This window comes from Dipodomys spectabilis, unplaced genomic scaffold, assembly GCF_019054845.1.
Source record: "Dipodomys spectabilis isolate Male_0828 unplaced genomic scaffold, ASM1905484v1 ptg000002l, whole genome shotgun sequence".
Classification (NCBI taxonomy): domain Eukaryota; kingdom Metazoa; phylum Chordata; class Mammalia; order Rodentia; family Heteromyidae; genus Dipodomys; species Dipodomys spectabilis.
The window spans coordinates 56,160,348-56,181,743 of NW_024870679.1; the positions used below are offsets into that span (position 1 = coordinate 56,160,348).

Here is a 21,396-nt window from a genome sequence, read left to right on the forward strand (position 1 = left end):
CAAAGGGATTAGCCAAATAAATATAAAACCACAGTATACACTCACATGTAGAGGAATGAAGGTAGGGAGCTAATAAAGGAAATAAGAGTAGGAAATGCCTGAAAACCCATCCTGCAGAACTGAAACATGTTTATTGGCAGCCTGAAAAAGTATACTAGGGCTGACTCCTGGCTTCATTTGAACAATTATGTATTACCTTTTTTCTGGGCCAAGCTTCTGCAACATTTTTAAATACTGAAAAACGGTATGAGCAACCTGAAAACAAAGTATCTCAGTATTAGTCTTTCACTTAATAATACCTATATAAAAGAAAAACAACTCCATTTTAATTATTTACCTCATAGAAATGTTCATAACCCTCATCAGTCAATGTAATAGAAATGCTGAACACTGAGTAAGTAGAATTTTGCTCAAATCCTGTCTCACCATTTCCGCCAAACAATGCAAGAGCCCAGCACCTATAGTTGGGAAAATTAAGTCAATCAGTGTTCTCTGGATTGATAGTCTGAAAATCCTCAAAATGAACAAAACAGATAGGCTTCCTATGTAAAATTTGGGAACCTCAGCTTTTGATGTAAATATATACTTTCTAACAATTAGTGTTTTGGGGTATTTTTTATGTATAAGTATGTGTGTACTCTACTGGAGCTTGAACTCAGGGCCTTGAGCTCTCTACTTCCAAAAGGCTTGCTTAATGCATACCTCCACTTCTAGCTTTGGCTGGGGTAAGAATCTCTCGAATTTGTTTGCCCTTTCTAAGTTTTAAAATGCAGCTTTAATGGCAGTTTTGTTTGTTTGTTTTTGTAATGCCTGGGATTGAACCCAGGGTCCTGTGCATGCTAGACAATTGTTCTACCACTGAGCTATAACCTAGCTCTAAAATGCAGATTTTAAAAGCACAAGACCTCTCATTTAGGAAGAAATGACATCCTTTACTAGAAGGAAATGACAGCATTCTTTATCTGTTTAACAGAGTAGTTTTATAGAATCAGAGCAATCCTAACAAGAAAATAACACAAAATATTAAAATATGGCTGCCATTACACACTTCACTTATACTTTTGCTCCTGTTTCCTAGAAGAAACCTTAGTATTCATCCAACACATCCCATTGTACAAAGTAAAAGTCTTCTGGACTATCATCTAGCCTACATAGGTTACCTCAGAAAGAAAAAATAAAGAATAGCTATATTCATTTCCTGACTAGAATAATTTTGAAAACTTAAAGAAAAACACTAAAATAAAGAGTTTGAAATTCTAGTAAGTTTCAGTAAGGAAGAATGTACACATCTCGAAGCATATAACATATATTGTAAGTAGTAAGTATATATTCAGTGTCTTCATTTTTTTATACTAACTCCACCCTCTCTGAATGTCCTAGAACTTATCAATGTCTTGAATCATTCTTTACATTTCTCATCTATATTTTCATTCTCAAAAAACCAAAAAAGGAATTACTTGAATGTATTAATCATGATTCTAAATTTATATTTCCATTATTTGACTTCAGATGCTTAAACAAGTGCTTAAATGTACTAGATACATTCTGCTAACATAGCTGTATATACTTTTCATAGTTCCACATTCTTAGTGTGGTTTATCTGCACATCAAAGTTTTTGTTAAAGTCCACATTTTAAGTTGGGATGCCTGGAAATTCACAACACTTAAACAACTGACTTCCTTATCATTCAGTGAAATCCAAATTCTAGTTAGGAATAACCTTTTCATGAAATCCACCTCTGTATAACTAATGTAAGCTAATAAAAATAAAAAGAACTAATTATAATTCTGGAATCTATTGATTTCACTAATGATTTTTTTTAATTTGTGTACTTATTTCCAACAGGGGTTACAAAATAGCTTGTGAGGAAATACAAAAATATAATACAGCCATTAAAATAATACAGCCATTCGAAGTTATTAATATGATTATAATTAATCCACAAAATTTGATTCTGGACCTCTTCATAGCTAAACTTTAAAAAAATACATTATGTAACATTTATTGACTATTATTTTTACTATACTAAAAACACATGATACTTGCTTTTTTCTAAGATAAGAAAGAATGCTGCCTTTGCCTTCATGTCCAACCAGCCAGGAAATATAATGAAGTGGCTTTACTCTTAAAAAAAAAAAAAAATTAAAGGTCAGAAATCAAAAGAATCATGATTTACACTAGAAAACATTACCTCCTAAGACTTAACAGATTTTAGGATATAATTATCAACTTATTCTCAGAAATCCCCTAAATTAATTACAAACATGAAACTGGAATAGCAGGACAAAAAACAGAAAATGCTAAATCATTTAATCTATAACAAATGAAACAGAACAAATTTAAACCAAAATATAAGACTATTTCTCTTCAAAAACAAACTTCGCTTTTCATTGCAAAACCTTTCATTTTTCACTCAAATTGGAAATAATACAGATTATCATTTTAGGACTCAATAAGGATATAAATCAATGTCTACAGACAAAAGGTTTACAATAAAATCTTTCAGTACTGCATGGGAATCTTTGGTAATGAAATGTGTTACTATAAAAAAAAATTTGTTCTATTTTCAAATCTGTTCTACTTTCAAATAAACAAATAAGCTAGGGTCCTGAATAAAACATAACCTTACAGTATTTGATTTGAAAATGTATTTCTACCTAGACGAAGATCAACGGAAAAATAGTTTGAAAATTAAATTAGGTTTACAGAACTTGAAAGAAAGAGAAAGAGAGAGAAGGCAAGCAGGAACCAGGAAGGCAAGAAGGAGGAAGGGAGGAAGGGGGGGAAGGAAAGCAGAGAGGAAGGGAAGAAAGGAGCAAGGAAGGGAGGGAAGGAAGAAAGAGAAAGAGGGAAGGGAAGAGAGAAAAGGGGAAGGAGGAAAATTAATAACTTAGGCATATCTTTGAAGGCAGCACAAAGACAGAAGCAAAACTTCACTTTTTACTTAATATTCTTTTGTTCGAACATTTTATGTGAATGTACTATTTCTATAATAAAATATTCTTTAACTTTCTCCCTTTCATGCCAGTACTAGCTCGTGAACTCAGGGTCTTGTGCTCTAGCTTGGCTTTTTTGTTCAAGGTTAGTGCTCTACCACTTGAGGTAAACTCCACTTCCTATAATAAAAAAAAAAAACTTTTTAAAAACTTCATTAATAAATTTAATATTCAGGTGCGCTGGTGGCTCATACCTATAATCCTAGCTACTCAAGAAGCTAAGATCTAAGGATCCAGGTTATAAGTTAGCCTGGGAAGGAAAAGCTGGGAGACTCTCTATTTCCAATAAATTACTAAGAAAAAAGCCTGAAGTGGCATTATAGCTCAAGTGGTAGAGAGGTAGCACTGAACAAAAGAATCTCAGAGACAGTGCCCAGGCCCTGAGTTCAAGCTCCAAGACCAGCTAAATAAACAAATAAAATTATAAATTTAACCATTCCAGAGGCTGGGAAGGTGGTTCAGTGGTAAAGTGCTTGCCCTGCATGCAAGAGGCCCTGGGTTCGATTCCCAAGCAACACATAAACAGAAAAAGCTGGAAGTGGCGTTGTGGCTTAAGCAGTAGGCGCTAGCCTTGAGCTGAAGAAGTGAGGGACAGTACCCAGGCCCAGAGTTCAACAGAAGTATACAATCAGCATTACTTTTTCATGTATTATTCTTTTTTTTTTTTTTTTTTGTCGGTCGTGGGGCTTGAACTCTGGGCTTGGGCGTTGTCTCTCAGCTCTTCAACTCAAGGCGAGCGCTCTACCACTTGAGCTACAGCGCCACTTCCTCATGTATTATTCTTGTACCAAAAAGCAAATTACAGTTTCTCTTCTTTCTCACTGGAAACACATGATGTTTTTGTTAGCTTTAGGAAACTTGCTTAAAATCTGTAATGTGTGCTTTAAAATTTCTTTTTTTGAGTTTAAGGAATACTTTCAACTTTCTTATTTTTTTTTGTCAGTCAAGAGACTTGAATTCAGGGTCAGGATACTGTCCTTGCTCAAGGCTAATGATGTACAACTTGGAAGCACAGCTCCATTTCAAGTTGTCTGGTGGTTAATTGGAGATAATGTTTCACATACTGTCTTGCCCAGGCTGGCTTCAAACAGTGATCCTCAGATCTCAGCCTCCTGAGTAGCTAGGATTGCAGGCATGAGCCACTAAAGCCCAGCTTTCACTTTCTTCTTGTATGTGCATATCCTCATGTTTTTATTTTGCTGGTAGTAGCTTTTTAAAAAAATAAACTATTTTTGTCAGTTCATTTGCATTTAGTTATAAAAGGCATTTTTAGTCATCAACTAATGCTTATTAAAAACTGCTTAGCCTAAGCTATACTGCTCATGCATATGTAAGTTGAAATATTTCATAGTTCATATATATCTGCCTACACTCACTTAAGTAAGCCCTCAGGCCTTACTTTTTTTTTTTTTTTTTTGCTAGTCCTGGGGCTTGAACTTGGGGCCTGGGCACTGTTCCTGAGTTTCTTTTGATCAAGGCTAGCACTCTACCACTTGAGTCACAGCACAACAGCTTTTCCTGTTTATGTGGTACTGAGGAACTGAACCCAGGGCTTCATGCATGCTAGACAAGCACTCTAGCACTAAGCCACATTGCCAACCCTACTCTAAGTTATTTGACTTCACTTTTTGACAACCAAAATTATAAACTAATTATTTGTACTAAAAATATTAAAATAATTACAAAATTTAGCATTCAGCCAAGTGCCAGTGGCTAATCCTAGCTACTCAGGAGGCTGAGATCTGAGGTTCAAAGCCGGCCAGGGCAGGAAAGTCTGTGAGACTCATCTGCAATTAACCATCACAAAATCAAAAGTGGTGCAATGGTTCAAGAGGTAGAGCTCTCCCTTGGAGCTGAAGAGCTCGGGAACAGTACCCAGGTCGAGTTCAAGCCCGATGACCGATAAAAAATAAAAATAAAATAAAATAAAAAATTAGCATTTATTCAGTAATTTCAAAGAATAAGGAAAAATAACTAGATTTGTTTTTATACTCAAAATAAGACAGTAAAATACAGACCAAGATTTTAAAATTTCAAGAGTTAGTTCCAGGTTATCAAACACCTGCATTTATATATTCAAAACCCAAAATCTAAGTCATTTAGCATGCTTGAATATTCAACTTCTTAACTCAGGGTCTAGTGAAAGAACCTTTCCTTGAGGTCTCACCTGTAGTGTTGCTGTTGAGGAGGAAGTGCCCACGTGATGGTCAGAGCATGAATTTTCCGGATTGGAACAACTGAACAAAAATGTTTTCCAAAAGCACAAACGTAAGTATTTCTCTAAAACGTCTACTACGTTATAAGAACAATCTTAATCGAATATATTTCATCCTCCATTAAACAGAAAAAGGTTTAAAATGTAGTTATTATTTCAAGTAGCCAATTTTCTAACTTGAATAATGCAAATTTTATAAATTTCTTTTTTATTTGGCTCTCCAGATAAAGTTGGAATAAAAGAACAATGAGAACATGAAACACTGCTAATGATGAATCTCTTTTTCCAAAGAAGGATATATGTAAAGAGCTTAAAGATCCATGGCAAAAATGTAGCACCACAACTTTCTTGGTATGTATGCTTATATGACTTTGAAAAAAACACTTGTATTTTAATTTTGATGAATCTTTTCTCAGGGTAAAATGAATGCATTGGGTAAAGTACTTCTAAAATTCTTCCTGATGCTACTATTATATGACACTATGTATAGGAAATCTAAAGCAAGAACACAATAAAAAACAAATTGTCTCTTGGAAGTCAGCTTAATAGAACAGCAGGAATATCTTTCAGAACAGTTACTAATCAGAGGAAGGGAACAAAGACTGGAAATAGGATGAAAGAGGAAAGAAGACATATTACAAAGGAGAAAAAAAAATCTATGATAAAAAGAGCAAAGAAGCTGGGGGCCACTGGCTCATGCCTATAATACTAGCTACTCAGGAGAGTAGAGACACAGGTTCAAAGCCAGCTCAAGCAGAAAAGTCACAAACTCTGTCTCCAATTATCCAGCAAAATGCCAGAGACTGGAGATGTTGCTCAAATGATAGAGTGCCAAATGTGAGTAAAAGCCAGACAAGAGCTCTAGGCCTGAGCTCAAGCCCTGGTACCAGTACACACACACACACACACACACACACACAACACACACACACACACACAGAACAAAAAATAGTAAATTAAGAATGTTACACACACACACACACACACACACACAACACACACACACACACACACACAGAACAAAAAATAGTAAATTAAGAATGTTACACACACACACACACACACACACACACACACACACACACACACACACACACACACACACACAAAGAACAAAAAATAGTAAATTAAGAATGTTTCTGGAGCTGGGAAGGTGGCTCAGTGGTAGAGCGCTTGCCTTGCATGCCTGAGGCCCTGGGTTCAATTCCTCAGCACCACATAAGCAAAAAGAAAAAAGCAGGAAGTGGTGCTGTGGCTCAAGTGGTAGAGCGCTAGCCTTGAGCTGAAGAGCTGAGGGACAGCGCCCAAGCCCAGAGTTCAGGCCCTACAACTGGACCAAAAAAAAAAATGTTTCTGGGCTGGGAAGGTGGGTCAGTGGTAAAGTGCTTGCCTTGCATGCATGAGGCCCTGGGTTCAATTCCTCAGCACTACATAAGCAGAAAAAGCCAGAAGTGGTACTGTGGCTCAAGTGGTAGAGCGCCAGCCTTGAGCTGAAGAGCTGAGGGACAGTGCCCAGGCCCAGAGTTTAGGCCCCATGATCCACAAAAAAAAAAAAAAAAAAAATTCTGCAATAGTATAAGCAAACTGTTATGTAAATTATAACTGCATAAAAACTCATTATGTACTTATTACAGAATATTAAATATTAGAATGTGTATCAAATTATAAATGTGAATATAACCTTGTTTTATGTTAAGGAAATGTATAAAAAAATAGAAATTACTTAAAATTTCATCCTTTCATAGCAACATTTCCTAGTTATCGATCAATATATAATGACTGAAAACAGAAGTAGTGTTACGGAGGCTGAGAGGATAGCCTAGTTGTAGAATACATGCTTAGAATGTCCAAGAGTTTTGATCCTCAATACCAAAGAAAAGGAAGTAATATTACCAAAGCTATGGAGTTGGACCTGACTCACTACACATCTGTCTTCGATATTTGTGAAATTCAGTGCAAGATTAAAAAATGGGACTTCCTACCATGTTCTAAATATTTAAATATTAAAAAATCAACCTCAAGCCATTGCATGTGTTTTATCTTCCTGTTTTTACAAATATGTAATATATAAAACTCCAAATGGAAAGTTGTATGAATGAAAACAGATGGTTGCCCTATCTAAAAGAACATATAAATTCAATTACTGAAATGACTGAATTTTCCATTGATGACTTAGTGAGGTTTGAATAATAAACTGTAAATATACATACATATTTATTCATAAATTTACTTTTATTATCAAATTACAAATTAGGTTGTCATGAGGATAATTTATTTCATAATTAAGTATCACATAATGACTTGAATAAAAAAATAACATTTGAGAAAGCTATTCAAATTAGAGTGTATTTTTGCCTAAAAATATATTTAACTATAAATTTAAAATGTAGTTATCTTTTAAAAAGTGATCTGTATCACCAATTTCCTAAGACTTTAAGGTCATCCTCACTTAACTGATATCTTAGGGGGTTTTTTGTTGTTATTGTTGGTCATGGGGCTTGAACTCTGGCCTAGGTGCTGTCTCTCAGCTCTTTAGCTCAAGGCAAGCACTCTACCACTTGAGCCACACTTGTGCCACTTCCAATTTTCTAATGGTTAATTGGAGATGGATCTCACAGACTTTCCTGCCCAAGCTGGCTTTGAACTGTGATCCTCAGATCTCAGCCTCCTGAGTAGTTAGGATTATAGGCGTGAGCCACAGGCGCTCTGCTTAGCTAATGTTTTTATAATAAAAGAAAATAACTGACAACATTTCAGAATATGGAAAAAAAATACAAAAGGGGGAGGAGCAAAGGGAACAAAGGTAAATCAGGAAGAAGGACAACAGGGTACAAGAACCAATCAACAATCTAATCAGAGGCCTGCTAGCGTTCACTAATTGGATCTCAATGGCTCACCCACTCCCTTTCCAATAGTTATATTTTCTGTTGTGTATTTTCAAAGAAAACTGGTGATCTTAACTAAGTTTTAGCTAACATTATTTCACATATTTTAAATCTTAAGTTCACAAACCTCTATAAAGTTTGTTAAATGCTGGTGTGTCAAATGGATCCGTTAAATGGCCAAAGTTTGGTTTGGGTAACCCACTGAAAATAAAACAAACACATTAATATTTAATTGGCCAATCCTTTCTAAGTAATATCATTAGGAATGTCTAACTGATACTTAGAATATAGTCTACACACTGCTAAGTGGAAAGCGCTCTAAGCATGAGCAAACAAATGGTAACAAAGCTGCAAAAACCCCCACTATTATTAACTATTTTTAACCTCAGCCTCAAAACCAAAAAATGTGTTTATAACTTAGATTGCTGGTGAACTGAAGGCGCCTCCCTCCCAATATTTACTGCCTCTATCAGTCTCATTCAATTTCAATTCATATCCAATAAAGTCATTTCAGTTAGAAAGGTTTTTTTTTTTTTTTGGTCGGTCGTGGGGCTTGAACTCTGGGCCTGGGCGCTGTCCCTCAGTTCTTCAGCTCAAGGCAAGCGCTCTACCACTTGAGCTACAGCACCACTTCCGGTTTTCTGGTGGTTTATTGGAGATAGGAGTCTCACGGTCTCTCCTGCCCAGGCTGGCTTTGAACGCGATCCTCAGATCTCAGCCTCCTGAGTAGCTAGGATTACAGGCGTGAGCCACCAGCGCCCAGCAGAAAGGTATATTTTTTTAAATTAAACAAATACATACGGAGTAGGCAGGTATAAAACACTGTATTAGGCAATGTGGTATTTTAATAACTTTGTCCCTCCTTCCAGGGGTTTCCAATTTAGTTAAAAATAATGTAGCTTACAATTTTTTGCAAAAAGAAAAATGTTCAGTACAAATTAGTTTTGCCTCAAATACTTTTCATTTTGTCTCCTTAAGGAGCCAAAGTTATCAATAGATAATATTTAAGAAAAATTTAAATTAGGGATTGACAAAACTTAATGAAATACCTCATATATATATTATACTATATACTAAATGCCTCATATACATCTAATATATATATGTGGCATTGTGTGTGTGTGTGTGTGTGTGTGTGTGTGTGTGGTTTTTTTCTTTTTTCCCTCTTTTGGTCAGTAGTGGGGCTTGAACACAGTGCCTGGCCACTGTCCTTGAGCTCAAGGCTAGATCTCTACACTTTGAGCCACAGTGCCACTTCTGGTTTTCTGCTGGTTAATTGAAGATGAGTTTTATGGACTTTCCTAAGCCTAGGCTGACTCTGAACTGAGATCCTCAGATCTCAGCCTCCTGAATAGCTAGAATTACAAATCCAAGCCACTGGCATCCAGCTATTCAATATATTTTATTAGTAAAGTTTCACAGGCAAAGACATTCATATATATCATTTAACATTTCAGTAACATATCATTTCTTATGAAAAACATAAAATATAAAATAACTATAAAATTAACATTCATTACTTTCATATGTAAAAAGCACTACTAATTGAAAATTTACATAAAGTCAAGATAATAATAACCAACTAGTTGTTTTTACAAATCATCCTACATTTTAAGTTAATTTTTCTTCTTAATTTTAATAATTATATATGGGAATGACAAACTCAATTTACTAGGGTTTACTCACCTAATACAATAAAAAATCTAATTTCACTTATTTTACTAAAATAACTAGTACTGGGAATAAAGTTAAATTATTTGAGAGTAAACTTTTTTTTTTCTGCTTATGCGGTGCTGAGGAATCGAACCCAGGGCCTCGTGCATGCAAGGCAAGCACTCTACCACTGAGCCACCTTCCCAGCCCCAGTAAACTTCTTATATTTGTAATAAAAAATATAATTGTGCTGGGCATTGGTTGCTCATACCTGTAATCCTAGCTAATTAGGAGGTTGAAATCTGAGGATCATGGTTCAAAAAGCCAGCCCTGGCAGGGAAATCCATGAGACTCATATCCAATTAACCACCAGAAAACTGGAAGTGGACCTTGTGGCTCAAAGTGGCAGAACGCTTGAGCAAAAGAGCTCAAAGCAAGTGCCCAGGCCCTGCGTTCAAGCCCCATGACCAAAAAAAAAAAAAGAAAGTATTTGATTAACTTGTAACAGCTGTAATATACTGATGGATTTGAAGGAGACAAAATACATTTTGTAGCATCCTGAACTGAATAGAAGGCTTTTCACTCAACTGTCTTGCTCACAGCAGGGCTCTACCAATTAAGCCAAGCCTCTAGCCCAACAATTTCTAATAAAAGTTCATTTGGTTCAACTACATGAAGTATGGAAAGTCAGCCATTGTTTACAAGATTTTTTTCTTTCATGAGGAAGAACATTCTATATTTCAAACATCAAACCTTAAAAAAAAAAAAATCACCCAACCTGTTACAAGGCCTAAATGTATTCTGTTTCTTAAAATACATCCTTATCACAGCTTCAAACACCCTGTACAGTAACAGGCAAGCTCCAAATGCATATAAAAGAAGGTAATACTGCTTGCCATAATCGTTACTGCTTACTGTTAAGGTCACAAGTCCATAAATTCTGAACTACATAAACTATATACAAGAAATGGCATCTCATCTTAGTTTTCCCCGACTAAAAACTGTGTGACCTTGTCAGTTATAAAACTCTTTAAGCCTTAGTTTCATAGTCTTTTAAGTTTAAAAAAAAAAAAGAAACAAGAGGAAAAAACCCTTGAAACTCAGAAAAGAATACTTTAAAGATGTGTGATTTATAAAAAATATCTTACTTGTTTGGTATCTGAGAGAAGATTTCAGTCACCCACTTTTCCAACGTATCCAGTGTTTCTTGAAAAGAAGCAGAGGAAGAAAGGGATACACAATATTGTTATTCAATGTAGAAAGGCAGTTCAATTTTTTACAAATCTTGAGCTATGAAACAGACATGTTTTTTATTTGGACATTATTACCAATACTTAACCAGTACTGAATAGCAAAAAAAGATAACAGGTTTTTAAAAACCTTTAACATCTAAAATTTTGCTGAAGTTTTTTATTTCTCATGGGCCACGTTTCAAAAAGCACACAAGTGTGAAAGGCTGAGACAAGAATATGCCAACCTATACCATTTCCAAATGTACACCGTTTAGGAAGTTTTTTATTTTCCCAAGAATAATCCATCCTACATAGAACCCTCTTCTTTTTGAACTTCCACAAGCACTCTACTTATACATACTTTTTTACATTTTGATACTCAACAATACTTAAGTTTTTAGCCTATAAGTCTTATGTTTCATATATATATCATTTCTCTTTTTACTTTTTATATATTCATAAATTTTGAAATCTTAGCAAATCACAAGATGAAAAAGTGAACTGTCCCTTAATAGCACTTATTTGCTCCACCAGACACACAAGTTTCACTGATTCTCAATAAAAAGCCCAGTGATATAGCATGGCAATAGAATACGAGCTTATCATGAAAAAGATCCTGAGTTCAAGCCCTAGAACCCTCCAAAAAATGCAAATTGAACTAATTAAGTTTTAAATTTATTTTAAACTATAAAGATGTTTGACTTTTTATTTTTATTTTTTTGACGGCCATGGGGCTTGAGTTCTTTTTGTTCAAGGTTAGCACTCTACCATTTTGAGCCACAGCTCCACTTCCAGTTTTCTGGTGGTTAATGGGAGATAAGAGTCTCACAGACTCTTGCCCAGGCTGGCTTCAAACCACAATCCTCAGATCTCAGCTTCCTGAGTAGCTAGGATTACGAGAATGAGCTACCAATGTTTGACTTTCATACAGTAAAATAAACATAAAATTCCAAAATCTATGGAATTTAAATCATATGTGGTTCTCATAAAACCTCTTTGTTCTTTCAAATTTTTTTGCAGTAAGCATTAATATGGTCTCATATCTGTTGGAGGAAAAAACTGAAAATAGAATACCTAACTAAAGTCATACATATTAAATAATCTGAAATACAATTATAAATTAACTTTCAAGTCATATGTGGAATTGCCATATTTTAACAAATGCAAAAGCAAATTTTTAAAAAAGCTGTGTGTAAGTGCAAGTGCACCAGTACAATTCAAACAAACCTTGTTGTCAAGTGCACATCCAAGGGCTATAACAGATAATATTACCTTTGGATTGAACAACTAAAGTCATGTAATGAGCAGAGTAGTAACGCATCCAGAATTCTCTCAATCTGGCATGTGTATCAATATTATTCTTTTTTGGTTCATGCTTGAGAGTTTCAGCATTGCCTGTAAAAAGATGGAAAAAATTATAGAAGTAACTGCATTTATTTGTTAAACATCTTCTGTACCAACAGTGCATGTTCTGGTACTTTACCTGGCATGTGAAATAACACAAACTAACAGAAGAATTTTGAACTAATATGTAATACTAATGTCAAAATAAGAAGCCTCTAGTGTAAACTTTATTACATAATAAACTAATATCTGGTAGAAAATGTCTCAATAAGAGTCAGTGATAGCCTCAGCTTTTATCTAATAGTATTCAATTCATGTTTTCATTCTAAATTATTAAACATATTTTTTTTTGTCTTTTCTTTTTTGGTACTGGGGATCGAACCCAGGACGTTGCACTTGCTAGGCAAGCGCTTTGCCAGACCTGATTCTGAATTATATGAATATTCTACACATTCTTAAAAATAAAACATTAAGTGAAAATGTCATGTAAAATGTATATAAATTGTACAAAATATTGCAAAACATCCAGCAAATGAATATATGCATTAGGCCAACTAATCCCATTTTCTAACCCTATGGTCAACAGAATTAACATTAAGGCACAGCTGAATTTTACCACCAATAAAAAGCCATTATGAAAAACCGACCACAAAAAAGCAGGGGGAGGGAGTGGTGGGAACCGCTGGGAATGTAGCTTAGTGGTAGAGTGCTTGCCCAGCATACATGAAGCCTGGGGTTCGATTCCTCAGTACCACATAAACAGAGAAATTCAGAAGTGGTACTGTGGCTCAAGTGGTAGAGTGCTAGCCTTGAGCAAAAGAAGCTAAAGGACAGTGTCCAGGCCCTGAGTTCAAGCCCCAGGACTGGCACCAAAAAAAAAAAAAAAAAAAAAAGCAAAACAGATACCAGTTAAAAAACCTACCAGTTAAACAAAATTAAGTCACAGTTAATCATTCCTGAATTTCTGGAATGATCTGGAAATACAAGATGAAGGAAAAATATAGATTTTACAATCAGAAAAACAAATTCAAATTTTGTATACAATACTTGCCACTTGTGAGACTGAAGCAAATTAGGCAACTTCCCTTTAAATGGAAATGACAATGGGAACTATCTCTTAAAACTGAAATAATGGACAAATTTCACAGTGTTAAGCACATTATCTGGTACCTAACAAGCATTCAGAAAATGTTAGGTTCCATGCTTGCTATATCCAATGTTAGAGAACATTATTTTAAGTCTTTATTTGAAAAGTTATCTAGCTACCCTAGAAAGTAAAAGGTATTTAGCTTTATAATTTTCTTTTATTTAGCAGGGAGAAGCATCAGAGGTCAGGCTAGAGGGACTTCATAAGACAGAGCCCAGGCTGACCTGAAATTCTTTTAATCTCTTGTGCCTGCCACCCTATTGAGATTATAGGCATGCATTACCACACCCAGCTTTTTGTATGTGTGCTGTGTAGGACCCAGATGTGAACTTAGGGCCAAAATATTTACCCAGACTTTTAAAAAAAAATTGTTTGAGGGCTGGGAAGGTGGCTCAGTGGTAGAGCACTTGCCTTGCATGCTCGAGGCCCTGGGTTCGATTCCTCAACACCACATAAGCAAAAAGAAAAAAGCCGGAAGTGGCGCTGTGGCTCAAGTGGTAGCCTTGAGCTGAAGAGCTGAGGGACAGAGCCCAGGCCCAGAGTTCAGGCCCCACAATCGGACCAAAAAAAAAAAAAAATGTTTGGGGTACGTGTCTGGATGTGTTTCTGGGGCTTGAACTCAGAGTCTGTGCACAGTCCCTGAGCTGTTTTGCTCAAGGCTTCACTAAGCATTTTTAATCATGGCTATCACTTTATCACTAAAGCCACACCACCAGTCCAACTTTTTTGCTGGCTTTTAAACTTAACCCTAGAATTACAAGTATAAGCCACCAGTGCCTGGCTCACACTGGGCTTTCTAATCAGCTTTTCTTATTCTCAACCTTCCTTACCTACAAAATATGAAATAATGATGAATTATTTAGTATCTTACCCCAAAAAAATTTTCCCATAGGATGTCCAGATCTAGCAAGGCTTCCAAACAACATTTCCTTTCTGTTTGCATCAGAAGGTCTTGCAAGTTGATATTCTGCCAATTTTAAAGAAACATTTTTAATAAAATGAAATTCCAGAATCTGCTTTATTATCTGGAAATTCAAGCTTACAGGACTGGAAACAAGGCAGTAACAAGGGTTAAACTTTATAAATTCTATGTTGTAAGACTGAAGTTAGCAATTCCATGAACTAAGCTTGGCTCTACCATTTATTCTGTCACTGTGAATTAACCAACCATGTTTTCAGTTTTTCTCTTATCTTTCAACAAAATAGATAATGATCTGAAGTTTTTAGCTGTAGGTTACTATATCTAAACATTTATTGAAGGAAGTCCTAATAATGTTAAATTACATTACTTATATCTAGAAATGGGATATATATATATATATATATGCATATATATATATATATATATATATATATATATGCATGTATGTGTAATTTAAACTACCTCCAAAGTCAACTGGTCTGATAAAACTATAATGATTAAGAACAACCACTTTGAAGTTAAAAATTATTTTTTTCTAATGCAATAGACTAAGTACCTATTTCCCTAAAATTCATATAATAAAATCTAATCCTCAATGTGAAGGATTTTGAAGGTGGGCTAAAGGGAAGTAATTGTTAGACAGACAGCAGAGCCTTCAAGAATGAGATTAGGTCCTTTCAAGAGGGGAACAATGAGATTAGGGCCCCCCAGGACCCCCCCCTCTCCCCCCCTTCCCGGGCCGGGAGGCGTGGCTCAGTGGTATAGTGCTAACCAATGAGTGAAAGCAGCAAGTACAGAGTTCAAGTACGGGTCCAGATCTTTTGAAAAAAAAAAGACTCCCTCATCCTTCTGCCATCTGAGACTTTAATAGAAGCAGTCCCTCACCAGACACCAAATCTGCCATTACCTTAATGCTCAACTTCTCAGCCTCCAAAACTTTAAGAAATAAAATTTGTGTTGTTTATGAGACACCTAGTCTTTGTATTTTGGTACAGTAATATCCCAAACAAACTGAGATAGCTACAATTCCAATTTTGCCACTAAGCTGTAAAATCTTGAGGAAAAATATTTAATATTCTTAATTCCATTTCTTAATGTATAAAATGGACTTTAGTTCAAATGATTTTTATAAGGATTAAATAAAATATGGTCTTTCAAAAAATACTACATGTGTGCAAATTCAACAATGAAATCCCCCTCTGTATAAAGCAAGCTTATAGGAAATTAAAAGAATAAAATATTTACTATAGGGGAAGGTGGGAGGGGAATTATGAAAGAGTAACATAGGAAGTAAATTTAATAAAAGTACATTACATGCATATATGGAAATATAATGAAACCTCTTTGTAGAATTAATATATGCTAATAAAATGAAAAAAACTTTATTGACCACTCTACATCAGATACTACTAAAATTGCTACATGAATAGAAGTGTAAATAAAAACTCTGCACTGGGAAGGGGAAACAAAGAGGAGGCAACAATGCTTGATAAGAAATGTACTCGTTATCTTGCCCATGTAATTGTAACTCCTCTGGTATGGTATTCTCACAATAAAATATATATATATATATATATATATATATATATATATATATATCCCATTAAAAAACAACAAAAAAAACCCTGCACTTACATAGTTTGCATTCTAAAAGGGGAGATTAGCAATTAATCAACAAATAGATTTTAACATAATGTAAGTTAGCAATGGATACTATAGAGGCTTCTCAGGGGTAACTCAGGCCAGAGGATGATTCAATCTATATTTAATAAATAAACAGGAAGGCAGAGCACCAATGGCTCATGCCTGCAATCCTAACTACTCAAGAGCCTGAAATCTAAGGATCTACATTTAAAGCCAGCTCAGGCAGGGAGGTCCATGAGATTCTTATCACCAATAAGCCACCAGAAAACCAAAAGTGATGCTGTAGCTCAAAGTGGTAGAGTAGACTTTAGTGAAAGACCTCAGGGACAGAGCCCAGGCCCTGAGTTCAAACCCACAACTAACAAGAAAAAAAAATTAATAATAAGGAATTTTCAACTCTAAAGGAGGGTAGAAAATGCTAGTATCTCTAAAAACAGAATTGAGAAAACAAAATTGAATTTTTAAAAAAAAGGCCAATATGGCAGAACAAAGGTCAAAATCAAAACAGAGCTCAGGCAAGATATCAGGATAAAGAGAAGCAAGATTCTCTTCCCACTACCTACCTTCAGGACCTAGCCCAAGAGCTGGAGATCATATCATATTCATGGGTTGCAAATGCTAAGTAAGCGCTCTAACAGTTACAACTCCAGGCCAGAAAAATAATTTTTGAAAAGGTCTAATAAGACCTTTGAGAAGTATTATGTATGTATGAGTATAGCTCTTGGTGTCATACAATCACTATTGATTACAGATCTTTGGGATAATTACTGGTTCTGTAACTGAGTTCTTTAACCTCAAGTGTCAATTTCAGCATCTACCAAAATAATTCCACTAAGAAAAGTAAAGTAAGGGGCCGGGAAGGTGGCTCAGTGGTAGAGCGCTTGCCTTGCATGCCTGAGGCCCTGGGTTCGATTCCTCAGCACCACATAAGCAAAAAGAAAAAAGCTGGAAGTGGCACTGTGGCTCAAGTAGTAGAGCGCTAGCCTTGAGCTGAAGAGCTGAGGGACAACGCCTAGGCCCAGAGTTCAGGCCCCACGACCGGACCCAAAAAATAAAATAAAATAAAGTAAAGAAGATAGTAAAAAAAGACACTGCAGATAAAGAACCCAGAGGATTCTACTATAATCGTTTGAGTCCTTATGAGAGGCAAGAGAATCTACTCATTGGTCATGGAAGAGATTCTTCACTGCTAGAAAAGCCAAGCAACAGTTCTCAAAGAGCATAGAAAAGAGTAGGAGAGGGGCTGGGAAGGTGGCTCAGTGGTAGAGCACTTGTCTTGCATGCCTGAGGCCCTGGGTTCGATTCCCAGCACCACATAAGCAAAAAGAAAAAAGCCGGAAGTGGCGCTGTGGCTCAAGTGGTAGAGCGCTAGCCTTGAGCTGAAGAGCTGAGGGACAGCGCCCAGGCCCAGAGTTCAGGCCCCACGACCGGACCCAAAAAAAAAAAACCAAACCAAAAAAAAAGAAAAGAAAAGAGTAGGAGAGTCAAAGACTGCAGGAGAATGTTTCTTAGTCTTTTTCTAGCTTCTAAATGTCATCTATATTCCATTTTCCACCTTTTTTGTGGATGTGCTGGTACTGGGGCTTGAACAGAGGGCCTTACAATGAGCCTTACAATCTTGCTTTGCGTTTTCTCTCAAGGCTGATGCTCCACCACTAGCACCACACTTCTACTTTCAGCCAGCCAGGGGTGGCTCTGAACTATGACCCTCAGATCTCAGCCTCCTATTACAGACATGAGCCACAGACACTCAGCTCCTATTCTCCATCTTAAGAGGCAGCAGTATAGAATCTTCTCTTTGATCTCTGTTTCTAGTAGTCTTTTCTGACTGTCATTCATAAGGCTATAGCAGGATTTATGATTATAGGGGACTCTTTAGAAAATCCAGGATAATCTCTCCTCAAGTTCCTGAACTTTACAGATAAGTTATTAATATATTATATGTTATTAATATATTATATGTTATTAATATATGCAAGAAAATGGTAGAATGGTGAACAGACTTATCTGCATTGTTCAGATAAATGCTTACACAAATACAATAAAATAGACCAAAACTGATCAATGCAAGAAACAATTGTAATATACTAAAGTTAGTACCTCAGCTCCAGTACCATGTTTCTTATGCTAAAATAAACTAGCAGAATTAATCTTTAGTGGTGATATTTATTGGCACTGTGTAATTAAGGAATATTTATAATACAGAGCTATGATGAACCTCACCCTGTAAAAGCACAGAGTTCTTCTCATATTCATTCTTTACCTAGCAAAGTTAAGGAGTTTGGAGTATAGCTCAGTTTTAGAGTACTTGTCTAGCATACAGAGGGAGGTACTAAACTAAATTACAAAAACCAAAAAGTAAAAATTAATGTATCCCAGCTGAGCACCAGTGGCTCACACCTACTAGCTACTAAGGAGGCTGGATCACAGTTCACAGCCAGCCCAGGCAGGAAAGTCTGTGAAACTCTTATCTCCAATTAGCCACCAGAAAACTGGAAGTAGTGTTGTGGCTCAAGTGGTAGAGCGCTCACCTTGAGTTGAAGAGCTAAGGGACAGTTCCCAGGCCCAGAGTTCAAGTCCCATGACTGACCAAAAAATAAAAAATTAATGTATCCCAAAGTTAGGAAAAATGGTCTGCCCAAAGATTTCATTTCTTTTTTTTTTTTTTTTTTTGGGGGGGGGGGGGGGTCCAGTCGTGGGGCCTAAACTCTGGGCCTGGGCGCTGTCCCTCAGCTCTTCAACTCAAGGCTAGAGCTCTACCACTTGAGCCACAGCGCCACTTCCGGCTGAGCCACAGCGCCACTTCCGGCTTTTTTTTCTTTTTGCGTATGTGGTACTGGGGAATTGAACCCAGGGCCTCATGCATGCAAGGCAAGCACTCTACCACTGAGTCACCTTCCCAGTCCCCAAAGATTTCATTTCTAAATCTATAAAGATCACACTTTTTTTTCCCCTGGTACCGAGGTTTGAACTCTGGGTCACTTGCTTGACTTGGCTACTCAGTTGATGCTTTACCATTTGAGCCACACCTCCAGCTCTGAACAATTGTTTTTATAACTAAAAAAAATTAAGCCACAAAGCATGTACAGACACACACAGGTTAACATGTAACAAAGGATAAAGTATATAAATAGCAAGACAGCTCCCCCACAGTATAACCTCTGCTTTCACTGTATTTGATGTTGGTATAATTTGTGTAGGGGAAGGGGAAAAACAAATCTTTTAAATAGGGATACAGGTGGACCCATTGCAACAATGAGAAGTACAAGTCGGTATGTCGAAAACGAACTTTACAACTTTGGTGGGGGGAGGGGGGGAGATGGAAGCAGGGGGAGGGGGAAGCAGGGGGAGGGGGTAGGATGGGAAGGGGAAACAAAACAAAGGAGGAGGAGGCTACAATGTACTCATGATCTTGCCCATGTAATTGTAAACCCTCTGTACAGTATTTTCACAATAAAAGAAATAAAATAAATAGCAAGACAGTATACTTAAAATGAAGCCTTGGACAAAATGTCTCTTTATGCAAAAATAAGTAAATTTTAAAGTTTCAACACCTAGTATTAATCTTTATGAATAAGCTAAGACTCATTATATCCTTTTAGTAAGAAATATCCAAATAGATATTTCATATCTATTTGACTAAGACATTTACTGACTTCAGGAACAAACATACCAATTTCAATGTTGCCATTTAAATATAACCCATTATGGGTTGGTGGTAAAGAATCACAAATGTGGGACTGGGATATAGCTCAGTGACAAAGTGCTTGCCTAGCTTCACAACATCCTGGGTTTGATCCCCAGTACCCAAAAAAAAAAAAAAAAAAAAATCACAGGTACGATTAGTAAGACATGAAGCACTTCTTTTACCACTGTCAACAGCTTCAACTTCACGATCAATTGCATCCCTGATCATTAGTGGATGAATGAAGAACTGGGCCCATCTGGAAAAAAAAACAAAATAAAAACACCTATCAGTTTTTGTTTACTTACATCAATTAATTTTTTTAAAAAACAGAACTGGGATTTAAACTCAAGGTTTAACCTTTGCTAGTTAGGTACTTTACCACCTGAGTCACAACCCCCACTCTATTTACTTTATTTTTCAAGTCCACTCTCTCATTTTTTTTTTCCAGGCCACCCTGCACCTATTTCTATCCTTCTTGCCTATCCTTCTCTATACTTCTGCCTAGGCCTCCCACATAGCTTGGATAACAGGTACAGGCCAACATATTCAACTTCCTTGTTGAGATTAGGGGTCTTGCTAATTTATTTGCCTAAGCTAGCTTCAAACTGTGATCCTCCTGAACTCTGCCTTCCAAGTACTTTGGATTACAAGTATAAGCCACTATTCTCAGACCAACATCTATATTTTTAAGTGGTTTTACTGAGTTGGATACTTAGTTCACAAGCATGTGATTATGGGATATAAAGCCTATTATTCTGTGCTTTTGTATCATAGTCTGTAAATTTATTTCATTGTGATATCTAAAACTCATATGAGTACATAAAATAGATGTAGATGAATACCTAATGATTATACGAACACCTTGACTGGTTCTCCCAGGTAAAACAAAAACCAAAAAAAAAAAAAAAGACAAATATGCAATATACATCCTACAAACACCTGGCACTTAGCCTTTTCTCTGTTATCCCAAGTTATAGTAATCACTTCATTTCCTGTTGCTCTTATGCAGACTTCTATATTTTATTAGTTTATATTATTTATACAAGGGGGTAGGACTTCTTTGTTATATCTCCACACTTTATGTTTAACTGTATAAATAATTATGTATATGGATACACACACAAATGCACATGTCCATGAATACATGTCTTTTAGGTCTAGCTACCACATAAGTGAAAACATCTGATACTTAGTTTTTTGAGCTTGGCTTATGTCTCTCAGTATGATGTCCTCTAATTGTATCCATTTTCCTGCAAAAGACACGATTTCTTTTTTTTTTTTTTTGCCGGTCATGGGGCCTGAACTCTGGGTCTGGGCGCTGTCCCTCAGCTCTTCAGCTCAAGGCTAGTGCTCTACCACTGGAGCCACAGCGCCACTTCCGGCTTTTTCTGTTTATGTGGTGCTGAGGAATCGAACCCAGGGCCTCATGCGTGCAAGGCATGCAATCTCTACCGCTGAGCTACCTTCCCAGCCCCACGATTTCATTTTTCTTTATGTCTGTGTAATATTCCATGGTAGGTATGTGTGCATAAACGTCTTCTTTATCTATCTGCTGATAGGTACATCAACTGATTCCATCATTTGGCTGTTGTAAATAGTGCTGCAATAAACACAGATGTGCTGGTGTCTTTCTGGCATGTTTATTCTCCTTCATGTGTATGCCCAATAA

At 36.2% G+C, this 21,396-nt stretch overlaps 1 protein-coding gene across 1 annotated transcript in view; it reads right to left on the minus strand.

Annotated features, from left to right (window-relative positions):
- Positions 1-21,396, minus strand: part of Nrdc (nardilysin convertase) — a 64,330-nt gene that overhangs the window by 20,162 nt on the left and 22,772 nt on the right. The window contains exons 7-15 of the mRNA XM_042678403.1: positions 19,910-19,983; positions 14,345-14,440; positions 12,255-12,377; positions 10,899-10,956; positions 8,225-8,298; positions 5,165-5,234; positions 2,048-2,125; positions 338-458; positions 197-255 (exon numbers count right to left, since the gene is read on the minus strand). Of these exons, the coding sequence (XP_042534337.1) occupies positions 197-255; positions 338-458; positions 2,048-2,125; positions 5,165-5,234; positions 8,225-8,298; positions 10,899-10,956; positions 12,255-12,377; positions 14,345-14,440; positions 19,910-19,983 (753 nt within the window). The remainder of the gene's footprint in view (positions 1-196; positions 256-337; positions 459-2,047; positions 2,126-5,164; positions 5,235-8,224; positions 8,299-10,898; positions 10,957-12,254; positions 12,378-14,344; positions 14,441-19,909; positions 19,984-21,396) is intronic.